The sequence below is a fragment of the Haliotis asinina genome, chromosome 1 (assembly GCF_037392515.1).
Source record: "Haliotis asinina isolate JCU_RB_2024 chromosome 1, JCU_Hal_asi_v2, whole genome shotgun sequence".
NCBI lineage: Eukaryota > Metazoa > Mollusca > Gastropoda > Lepetellida > Haliotidae > Haliotis > Haliotis asinina.
The window spans coordinates 63,292,925-63,305,261 of record NC_090280.1 but is presented as its reverse complement, the minus strand read 5'-3'; the positions used below and the strand labels follow the sequence as shown (position 1 = coordinate 63,305,261).

The 12,337-nt window shown below is 38.6% G+C and overlaps 1 protein-coding gene across 2 annotated transcripts in view; it reads left to right on the top strand.

Moving 5' to 3' along the window:
* Window positions 1-12,337, top strand: part of LOC137295851 (equilibrative nucleobase transporter 1-like) — a 40,657-nt gene extending 28,320 nt beyond the window's left edge. For both annotated transcript variants that reach the window (XM_067827416.1, XM_067827409.1), the window contains exons 3-11: window positions 1,229-1,462; window positions 1,812-2,019; window positions 3,053-3,099; window positions 3,488-3,657; window positions 4,463-4,976; window positions 9,154-9,276; window positions 9,913-10,081; window positions 10,574-10,697; window positions 11,945-12,337. In XM_067827416.1, coding sequence (XP_067683517.1) covers window positions 1,229-1,462; window positions 1,812-2,019; window positions 3,053-3,099; window positions 3,488-3,657; window positions 4,463-4,976; window positions 9,154-9,276; window positions 9,913-10,081; window positions 10,574-10,697; window positions 11,945-12,049 — 1,694 coding nt within the window. In that variant the 3' untranslated portion in view covers window positions 12,050-12,337. The remainder of the gene's footprint in view (window positions 1-1,228; window positions 1,463-1,811; window positions 2,020-3,052; window positions 3,100-3,487; window positions 3,658-4,462; window positions 4,977-9,153; window positions 9,277-9,912; window positions 10,082-10,573; window positions 10,698-11,944) is intronic.

Below are 12,337 nucleotides of genomic sequence, written 5' to 3'. Positions count from 1 at the left end.
TTACATATATGGTAGCGTCCCAAGTGTTGACTTTAGATTAACCTACCTATCCTGCAGTATGTATGCCTTGTATATTGTCGCACATGTGTTGCCCCTGGGGTTGGATATTTCCCTTAATGACCCACACATTCTGCAGTAGTAATAGTAGTGCAGTGGTACAGTAGACCCATTATGGTTTAAATGTAAGGATATGGTTTGATTTATAATTTCACATGATATCATTTGGGTAAAACGAAGGACAGATAAATACAGGTAACTCTTGTGCACGTAATTACAGGTGAATAATCACGTGTTTGGAAGTTTGTCTCATGGTGACATGCATAGACATCAGACATTCAGTTCATATGTTAGTCTGTTTGCGATATTGTTATTGTTATATATCTGTTATTGTTCGTACGGTAGTTGGATAAGTTATCGTACTTGAAAAAATAAAAGCCATGCAGATATAAGCATTTAACATTACTACTGTATGTGAATCTAGTTTTGTTTATTGTTACAGTCACTCTCAGCTCAACTCAATTGAACCAATGTTCTAAGAATAAATCATGTGAGGAGGTGTCCACCCTCATAATCATTGTTCATTCATTTGTTAGTTATAATACTGCACCTGTGGTCTAGTGGAAACAGAACAGTAGGAAGATGGTACTTGTTGTTTCCCTGCCACTAACAAGGAGAAGACAAGGAGTATTATGCCTCAGTCAGTTTACCATGTTTGAGATCGGTGTGCCTCTTACAGTGCAGCAGGTCTCTCTGTTTGCTGGACCTGTAAAGTCCAGAAAAGTATAAGCTTTCATGTGCTTGTGTCTTGTACGCACCACACATACAAACAGCATGCAGTTGTGTGGAATGGAACATTAAATCCATGTTAACGTCCCCTCCCTTCCCCTCACCTCACCAGGGGTGGTAGGGTAGCTCAGTGGTTAAAGCATTGGCTCATCACGCCGAAGAACCGGGTTCGATTACCCATGTGGGAACAATGTGTGAAGCTCATTTCTGGTGTCTCCTGCTGTGATATTACAGGAATGTTACTAAAAGCAGTCTCACCTCACCTCACCTCACCTCACCTCACCTCACCTCACCTCACCTCACCTCACCTCACCTCACCTCACCTCACCTCACCTCACCTCACCTCACCTCACCTCAATTTCAGTAACATGCCTTTGATGTCTGTTGCACATGGTTACAATGTTCTACTCTACATAGGTCACATATAACGTGTTTATTTCAGGTGTGATATTTGGCTGGCACTCAGTGGTGTATGTGTACAAAGATGAAGGCTACTTCGCAGACCTATGTGACGTCAGCAATGTCTCTGGTACACAACACGTCAACAACATCTCTATCACACAGTTTGTTGGCAACAGCAGTGACGTACATCATCATGTCAGCATCACTACCATGTCTTATAAAGCCTTGGCTGATTCCTCCGGTAAAACATCCAGTCACTGGAACAATGCTGCAGGTATTAAAGGTCCCATCATCTATAGTTAGGGGGAGTTTTCATATATGTCACTTAATGCTTTGTATCGACCACAAAATTTCTGAGTCTTGTGCTTGGATTTGAACCATGGATGTCCTGATCTGAATTTTTATGCCTGATTGATAGAGGTTAATCTTGTTAACCTAACATAAGGGTACTGATATCAGTCTGTTCAGGATGGTGCCCATACCCTGCTATATGCTAAAGAGGTTAACCCTGTCAGCAAACTGACAAGGCAGTTATGTCATCTATCGGATGACATCACACCCTGTTAGTGGCTTGACTACTTTCAGTGCCTTGGGTGATGTTTTCACACTATTGTATTTTGCAGCTCCACCCTCTGGTGCCCCACCCACAGAGCTGTCATGTGACGATCAGCTGAAGCTGTCGGAATCAGGCAAGAGCAGGACCTGTGCCCCCCAGGATGAGCAGTTCAGCCTCATCTTTTCCCTGTCCACCCTCATTACTGGACTGATGTGTGTCATCAATGGATACCTGTATGACCGCTTCGGAACAAGATTCTGCCGATGCATTTGCATGTAAACTCATTTAGACACCTTATAATGTTGAACCATATCTAACTTTATTGAATGACACTTAGAGTAAAATTAATAAACCTCAATATGATCATAAACCCAGATATGCAGGAACAAGATTTGTTACCTGCTAGACGGGATGGTATGGCACCCTAGTGGTTAAAGCATTTCTTAGTCATGCTGAAAACACAGATTTGAATAATTCCTGATATTGATACAGTTTTTGAAGCAAATTTCTGGTGTCACCCTCCATGATATTGCTGGAATACTGCCAAAACCAGCATAGAACCATACTCCCTCACCAGATGGTATAATAACATGATTAATTTTGAATTAAGATACGTGTAGGTTAACAATCCAGCTTATGTACAGGGCATACCATTTTAACCCTGGATTAGAATTGGTCTTCAGCAACCCATGCTTGTAGTCTGACTAACGGGATCGGATGGTCAGACTCGATGGCTTGATTGATGCATGTCAATGTGTATATTGTATAGATCCATGCTCATGATGTCGATCATTGGATTGTCTGGTCCAGACTTGATTATTTACAGTCTTCTTTCATATAGCTTGAATTATGGTGACTGCGTCATGAAATAATCAACAAACAAATAAATAAATATGCAAACAAACACTATATTGTTACAGATTTTAAGGATCAAGTTGGGATCAATGAGATGAGCTTTCCTGTGGTCATATATGGTAATAGGGGCTGGCTGATGAAGATCAGTAAGAAATCACATAATAAATTCATCATGTGTTAACATTTGTAAAATCAAAATAATGTCATCTCAAGACTTATTTGGTTATTTGGTTAGGGCACTCATTAGCGTTTTTAGATACATTTAGATACTCTATTCAGGAATGGGGTTGAAGGGTGTAGGGGTTGGTGTTCACAGTTTCAAGGGTGACAGTGTATGTATTCCTGTATGTAATACCTTGTGGTATACTGATGATCACCTTCAAGCTTTCACAAGTTCAAATCACCTACAAATATTCATTTAGCGTTTCACACAATAACTTTTCACTTTTTCAGAACATGCTACATCATAGGATTTGTGTGTCAGGCTGTTGCTTCTCCAGGTGAGTTGAATAAGAATTATATGTCTGTTCTCTTTCTTCCTCTTGCAGAGAGCCTCTAGCTCATCATCCACACTCTGTCTTACAGAGAACCCCATTCCTGTTGTACCCAGGGTACATCCACTGGTGTTATGCAGGATATTTCATCCACTCTCTCTCTTACAGAGAACCCCTGACTGCTGTACCCAGGGTACATCCTCCAGTGCTATGCAGGATATTTCATCCACTCTCTCTCTTACAGAGAACCCCTGACTGCTGTACCCGGGGTACATCCTCCAGTGCTATGCAGGATATTTCATCCACTCTCTCTTACAGAGAACCCCTTACTGCTGTACCCGGGCTACATCCTCCAGTGCTATGCAGGATATTTCATCCACTCTCTCTCTTACAGAGAACCCCTTACTGCTGTACCCAGGGTACATCCTCCAGTGCTATGCAGGGTATTTCATCCTTGTGACCAACATGCAGCTTGGAGGACTCATCCCGCACCTTCGCTCCACACTCATCAGCATGTGTTCAGGAGCCTTTGACAGCAGTGCGGCAGTTTTCTTACTGTTCAAGGTAATTCTCTCATCATACAGAATAATTTCTGTTCACCCAGTAAATTATCACTGAGGGCCTGCCTAACTAGGATATGTCTCATGTGGAATATACAATCTGTACTCTATGGCATTTGAAATGGGTTATATTTCTTTCTTGTTTTACCTGAATAGATTCTGTAGATATTACAGTGGGAACACAGGATAGGACAGTCTAAGCATATATTTGTTTTATTTGTTATTTTATTTTCATATTTTATTATTTGTAAAAGTCTGTAGTGCAAATTGACAACTACTTTGACTAAGGCATGAAACTGTGACAGTGCTCATTAGCTACATTCCTGTGGTTGTGCTTTCTGTTTCCTGAAGATTTTTGTTTGTTTTGAGTTTTTGGTGTAGTAAAGGTGCCCAGAAAACAAATATGCACCTGAAGATCTCCCAGTGTGGTAACTTTGTCGCCTTGGAAAAGAAAACACAACGAAAAGGCTGAGCTGAATCTTACAATATCACATCTTGTTATCAAGCCCGTGTCAAACAATTTTAAATATAATCTTTTGGCACAATCCAGAATGGTACCCCTAATCATCTTTTGTAGTACCTTGCAGAGTGAGTGGGTTAGTGATTATGGTTTTATACTGCTTTAGCAATATTCCAGCATTATCATGGCAGGGGACACCAGAAATAGACTTCACACATTGTAACCATGTGGAGAATCAAACCCGGGTATTCGACATTTTCGGCAAACGCTTTAACCCACTATGCTACCCCACCCTCCCACCTTACAGCTTGAACTATAATATTTTTTCTATCCTGTATTTCAATTCCAGTTGGCACATGAACAAGGAATAAAGATCAACTACTGTTTCGTGTTTCAAGTCTGCCTGTTCATTATTGTCATCATCAGCACTGTTATAGTCCACAGGAAGAGTCACTTCCCTTGGCCCCTACCTCCAGATTATAAATTCCGTTTTTCTGCATGTGAACACTTGAGGAATAAGAAAGAAAGGCCCTATGACGCTGACGCCAATGTGATTTGGAGGTCAAGTGAGAACGGTAGCATGATGATTGTAAAGAAGACAGAGGAAATATCCACAAGTGAAAACAGAAAGTCTTTGATAGTTGATGCAGTTACAAATGATGAGAAGCATGTGGACAGTGCTAATGGTTTGTCTGTGTCTGAGGCAGAACAAACAAGATCTCCAACCATGTTGGAAGTGATGAAGACTCCACTGTTCATGTGGAACTTGATGTGGATGTGTTTCCAGAGACTGAGGAGCTGGTTCTTTGTGGGGATGTTCAATGTCTGGATGACAAGGCTGGCATGTGGGGATAAGGCTGTCGGTAGGTGTGAAGGGGGGCCAGTGTGGGGTGATCCCACTGGGACCTGGAGTACTTGGAGCATAACTCAGAAACTGTTCAATATTTTTAGACCATACTTGATAGATGTAATAATCTGAATCTATGGTTGTACCTTTTGCTGTTTACAGATTTTTTGCATTTTTATTTTTTTTTGTTTTTTCATGGAACACTTTGGTGTTTGTCTGATAGTGGGGTGGGCTTCGTTTCCGGAGCATAACTCAAAAACCCTTCAATATTTTTCTGCAAAACTTGGTAGATATATCAATCAGAACCTAAAGTGGTGCCCTCTGCTATGGACAGGTTTTTGTGATTTTCTCGGTTTCAATGGAAACGTTTCGGACATGAGAGGTGTGTTTCATTTCCGGAGCATAACTCAAAAACCGTTCAGTATATTTCTGCAAAACGTCTTAGATATATCAATCACAACCTAAAGTGGTGCCTTTTGCTATTTACAGGTTTTTGTGATTTATCATTTTCTCGGTTTTTTGTAATATCTGTCAGCAAAACTTGGTAGATATGTGTGGCAGACCCCAAAGTGGTGTCTTTTGGTATTTACAGGTTTTTGTGATTTATTATTTTCTCGGGGTTCCATGGACACGTTTTGGACTTTGTCTCAAAATGGAGGGATGGGCTTCAATTCGTTTCTGTAGCAGAACTCAAAAACTGTTCAATATTTTTCTGCAAAACTTGGTAGATATATCAGTCAGAACCTAAAGTGGTGCTTTTTGCTATGTACAGGTTTTTATGAGTTATTTTTTTCTTGGTATTCATGGAAACGTTTCGGACTTAGTCTCAAAATGGACAGATGGGCTTTGTTTCTGGAACCATTTGAAATCTTTCAACAGATCTTGGCAGATATATGAGGCAGATCTTGAAGGGGTGCCATTAGCTGTTTACAGATATATGGCATTTATACTTTTCATGATTTCCATGGAAATGATTCAAACTTAATCTAAAAAAACATCATGTAACCTTCAGATGATTTGTCCGTTCAAATATGTGGCGGCCGAGGGGGAATATGTCATATTTTGATGACTCTTTTGTCATAAAGTTGATGTTGAGATACGTAAAAGTGTCCGATACCCAAAAGCTGAATTCAGCCATCTTATTAAATGTCTCTACGTATACAGGTGGCATGACCACCCTATGATCGACTGAACTGGATATTATTTGTAAATTGTTACAACATGCCGTTTGCTTCCCCAGTTTATTTCTCTGAGGGCTTACTTTATCCCAGCTGATATCTCTGTCCCTTTATCTCCAACCACCGTCTGCGACATCTTGTCCTGACACATCGTTTGAGGCGACCTCTCCGATGTGTTTCCTTTTATAGTAACAGTGCGACTCCTTGGTAGCTACATCCTTCATAGTTTCAGTTATTGATGGATGTCTCGACCACGATACTGATGTTGATCATGATAATAATATTGACTGTATCATCAACCATGATGAGATTGAAGCTGCTGTAAAATGTCTAAAGAGTGGGAAGGCTGCAGGACCAGATGGTATCAAGGCTGAGATGATTATTTGCTGCGTTCGTCCGTATTTCCGTATTTGTTACTTATTTTCAATAGAGTACTTGCGTCTAGCACATATCCACGGGAGTGGTCAAAGGGTATTATTGTGCCTTCGCATAAGAAAGGCAGTGTTTATAATGTTGATAATTATAGGGGTATCTCGTTAATGGATGTTCTTGGTAAATTGTTTTGTATGGTAATAACTAACTGTCTTCAGCAATTCGCAGAAGTTTATGCTAAAATTCCTGAGGCACAAGCTGGGCTTCGTAAAGGTTACTCCACTACAGATAATATATTTACATTGCAAAGTCTCATTCAAAAGTATCCTTTTAAAGGCGGTGGTTGTTTTTATTGTTTGTTTGTAGACGTCAGAAAGGCTTTTGATTGCATTAACAAGACACTACTCACTTTTCAGGCAAGGGATAAGAGGCAACTTAATTTCAGTTCTAAGGGATATGTATTCCAAAATATTGGTGTCAGTTCACATTCCCATTTGTCAGTTGGTAGATATTTTGAATCATTAAGCGGCGTACGTCAGGGTTGTATTTTAAGCCCGTTTCTCTTTGCGATGTTTATAACAGAATTTCAGGTCATGCTGCAGGATTCAGGTCTAAGGAGTATCTTTGTCAGATCCGATCATGTTGACTTACTTCTGCTGCTGTGTGCCGATGATCTTAATTTATTTGATGATACTGTCATAAGATTGCAGAGAAAGATAAATATTTTACATAACTACTGTAGCTCTTGGGGTCTGGAGGTTAATATGGATAAGACAGGTTTTGGTATTTTGCAAAGGTGGTTTCCTTCGTTCCTATGAAAAATGGTTTTACAATGATATTCCAATCAAAACATCAACATACTATAATTACCTTGGTATTCTATTTTCTACTCGATTGTCCTGGACAAAGTGCACACAAACTCTAGTTGGTAAGGCCAGTAAGGCACATTTCTCTTTGAAGGTATGATTTAATAAATATCCTAACATGCCTGTAAAGTTAATGTTCAAATTATTTGATAGCAAAGTTAAACCAGTGTTATTATACGGTTCCGAAATCTGGGGATTTGAGGAAAGGAAATTGATGGAAATATTTCATACTAATTTCTGTAAATATGTTGTGGGCGTTGGAAAACATGTCTCCAGTAATGGTATTTTAGCAAAATGTGGTAGATCAAATATTTATGTGGATTACTACCAAAGGTGCATCATGTATTGGTGTAAATTGTTAAGGATGTCTGAGGATCGTTACCTCAAACATTGTTATTTACTTATGAAGAAATTAGATTCAGGTGGTCAAGTGATTTGGGGGACATCGGTTAAATATCTTTTTAATGCTCATGGCTTCAGATATGTATGGTATAGTCAGGATGTTGGCGATATTCCCCATTTCATTTCCCTTTTTAGGAAAAGACTTCTTGATTGTGATAAGCAACATATTCTCAGTAATATCAGAGAATCTGTCCATTTAAGGTACCTTAAAGAAGTTAAGTCATTATTAAATGCTGAATATTATGTCTCTGCCATCAATCAAATAGCTATCAGAAGAAATATATGTTTGCTCAGAATTACATGCACTTTCTTTGAGATGTAATATTTGAGATAATAATTTTGATAAGATATGTAAAATGTGTGACAGTGGCTCTAAAGAAGATGAAATTCACTTCATGTTTGAATGCAAATTATATGATTTTATTAGAGATAGGTATTTTCCATATTCTAGAATGGATAGCATACAGACTAAATATTTTTGTTTCATAAGTAGTACTTGTATCCACACACTTTCTAACGGTTCTAAATATATTAAAGAAGCCCTTACTTTTAGAAATTCCATTACATCCTCTGCTACAAGTTATCGTAATTCCATCTATGTAATTTGCTACTCTTTATGTTGTAAATTGTTTTCCTTATTGTACATGGGCCAACGGCCTACAAAACTGAAGTAAAGAAACTAATTCAGTATGAAAGTTATTAATTTTTGTGGCAGCTATTGTTTAAAATGACACTAAGTTTGATAATAAAATGGGCACTTAAAATTTGTGTCATTTGTAATACAATATCATCGCACAGTAATTTGCATACACTCATGGTCCATTCCAAATAAATCAATTTGGATTTAGAAAAACAAAACTTATACTGTAATTAGGCTGAACTTTGTTTGACATTTCACACTGTCACATATCAACTGCATAAATTGTAGGTATAAATGTGAATAAACATTTGATTTTCTATTTCTGACAGTGACAAAATACTTTTGTGCAATGGAATGCATGCATGCAAGAAAGAGACGGGAATTGTAATTAAACAATAAAAGTGGTTAAAATTTTACAATGCAAATAACATTACATGGTTGAGTGCATGTTGTGTGTGAATATTCATCAAATTTAATGGTTAGTTTACTTCATTCATGTGTATTATACTGAAAAAACACACTTCTAATTAATTGAAATATGTTATCAACAATCGACAATCAATTTTCATCCTTCTTTTGATTGATTTTCAATTATTTTCGATCATCAGAACACCATTATCCAGGAACCCTGAAAATGAAGAGTACAAGGCCCAGGACCCTCAATAACACGACTCAAGGTCAATCGATACTGAGTTTCTCCATGCGTATATGTGGTTGTTATTGTTTTAATTTCAGTGAGTCAATACACATCCTTTTTTGCCTCTGTGCAATTCATCGGCTTTTTTACCAGTCCTATGAGTGGCCGGCTGATGGACAGACGGATCCCAGCAGCCAAAATATATAACAGCCTCAGAATGGGTATGTACTACAGGTAGACCAGCACCCATCAGTATGACCTCTGTCACTGATGCATCTCACGAACATAAACCAATGTCAAATTCACTGCTGAATTCACTCTGTGGTCCTAATTCCTTTCCTAGGTTACCATTAATCTTCAGCAACCCGTCGTAAGAGGCGACAAGCAGGATTGGGTGGTCAGGCTTGCTAACTTGGTTGACATGTCATTTTATCCCAGATGTGTACATCATGCTCACAATCACTGGATTGTCTGGTCCAGAGTTGATTATATAGAGACCATCACCATATTGCCGAGTGCGTCAATAAACAAACTACTGGGATGTAGATTACCAGTTGTCAGACTTACGTTTTTGTAGAGGCTGCAGCAGCTGAGTATGATAGATTGTTGACTCTGTGTCTCACTCAACCCCAACAGTACAAGAATCTGTACTTTACTGGGAAAGTGCAATCCCAAATATTAAATATCTTGCATAGTTCACTAGGGCCCCTGAAGGAAGCCATTATAAAATATTCACAGAAATGAAGAGGCAAATAATCAGGGCACATGTGCTTCAAACCATACAATGCAGACAGGAGACAGACACAAGAAAATTAATTAAGGAAAGACAAGAATTGTTCCTTTTTCTATTTGTCCAGAACGTCTGCATGCATCGTTGGCCTCGTTTCTGATGTGTTCTGGTCTGTCTCTGGTGTTTTCCATCCTGGTGGCGATCCCCATCCTCCCGCTACAGTACGTGTCCTGCATCCTGCACAGTGTCTGTCGCTCCTTCATTTACGGACCAAACTTCGCATTTGCAGCTAACGCGTGAGTACATTGAAGATCTGAGTTAGATTTGGTCTTCGGGAATCCATTCTTGTTCCCTATGGAGATTTAGTGCAGCGTTTGTCAATATCAACCAATCCTTGTTCCTATTAAGATCAGTGCTAGATTTGATCATACATGAGTGAGCGAGCATGATTTTATGCAACTTTTAGCAATATTCCAACAATATCACCTTGGGGATACGAGAAATGGGTTTCACACATTAAGCAATGAAGGAAATTGAACCCTGATCTTTACAGTGGCAAGTGAACTCTTGTCCGACTATATACCTGGACCTTACAGGAAAAGAAATAGTGAGTCATATCCACACCAACGAATTCAGTACACTCAGATGTTAGCAGTTAAATATATTACATGCAAATATTGTTTGATCCGTTATCATGCACACAAAAATTTTCAAGTGATCATCAAGATGTTGCAGATGTTCAAACTGCCTTCACATTAAAGTGACACAATTACATCTGCATGATCCAGATATCCATTGGAGCACTTTGGGAAGGTGACAGGGGTGATACTGACAGTGTCTGCAATATTCGGCATGCTGCAGTACCCACTGTTTCTCCTTATACAGGGCCCCTTGAACAACAATCCGCTTGTGGTAAGTACCAAATGAAGATCAGGGTTAGAGTTTGTCTTCAGGAAAGCATCCTTGTCTTCTATGAAGATTTATTCCAGCTTTTGTCAATATCAACTAATCCTTGTCCTTATACAGATCTGTGTTAGATTTGATCATCAACCAGTCCTTGTCCTCATTAACATCTGTATTAGATTTGATCATCAACCAGTCCTTGTCCCCATTAACATCTGTATTAGATTTGATCATCAACCAGTCCTTGTCCCTACAAACATCTGTATTAGATTTGATCATCAACCAATCCTTGTCCCTACTAACATCTGTGTTAGATGTGATCATCAACCGATCCTTGTCCCTGTTAAGATCTATGCTAGATTTGATCTTATCCTTGTTCTCTTTTAGAGCTGTTTTAGATTTGATCCTCAGCAACCCAAACATGTTCCCTTTGAATGTGTCTTGCCATTACAAGTTTTCACATTGGAGTTTAATATTTCCCAGTTTATGTTAATATATATTTGTATAACAAAACTCTACTTTCATTGCTTTGTAGAGAGAACCATTTTCACTGACAGGAGAATCAATAAATACTAAAAAGTAGTAGTAAGTTTTAACTGATTGCATTGAATGCAGTGTTGAATTACAAAGAGAATTTAAGGAAATATGAACATTACACTATCACCCTTTTGAACATTTTTTTCCAAATTTGCCTTACAGTGGAGCTTAGTTCAGAATACCTGATAAATCCCAGATAGTTATCACTTTTCAAGGTAGAAGTTGAATAGTTAACTTGTCAATGAAGGATTTGTCATACAGTCAAAGTATCCTGAATATTCTGCATTGCTGTAAATGAGATGGAAGAGGTTGTTGTTGGCACAGGTACAGCTAAAATGTACCCAGGTACCCTTGACAAAATCAGAATACAGAAACACCCAGTGTCCTAAGCGACCGATCAGTCCATATTCTGTAAGCCTATACTGAAACCGTATGTAGTTGTTCACACATTGCAAGTGGTATTTTGCATTGCAAAATATTCGTTACTGTGTATGATTACACAACACATTCAAGTGCATTTGTGTTTAACAGTTTGGGTCAAGAAAATGGCACAATGTGAAATATACTTTCCTAGAGTATGTTTTTGTAGTCAGATTTTGGCCTGGATACGTATCTGTATACAGAAATGTACTAGGGGTATGTGTCTCTAGAACCCATGCCAACCTCTTCAGCATAAATGTGGGCTTTGTTCCCCTCCTGACGAATGGTTTGTACTGCAGGTTGACATCCTCTTCATCACCATGATGGTGGTCACATTTGGTCATCCTATGTATATCTGGAGATACCTGAGGAAGCAAAGAAGAAAGATTGAGGAGACAAGATGAAGAGGACAGGCTGCAGTTTTACTCCAGTCCACTAGTTATTCAACGTGACAGCAAGACACAAATTATAAGCGTCAACCTGACTAACTCGTTTTTGTAACTATAGATATTCCACAACACAATAAGTTTCAAATTATGTCTGTCTTCAGGAGTATCAGTAGATTACCTCATGACATTAAAGGTCACATGCAACGTAAAACACAATGTTGCAGATAATGATACCTTTTGTTTTGCATTTACTGAAACAAATGATCAAAAATGCGAATTAAAAATATAAAGTAAAAAAAAAAA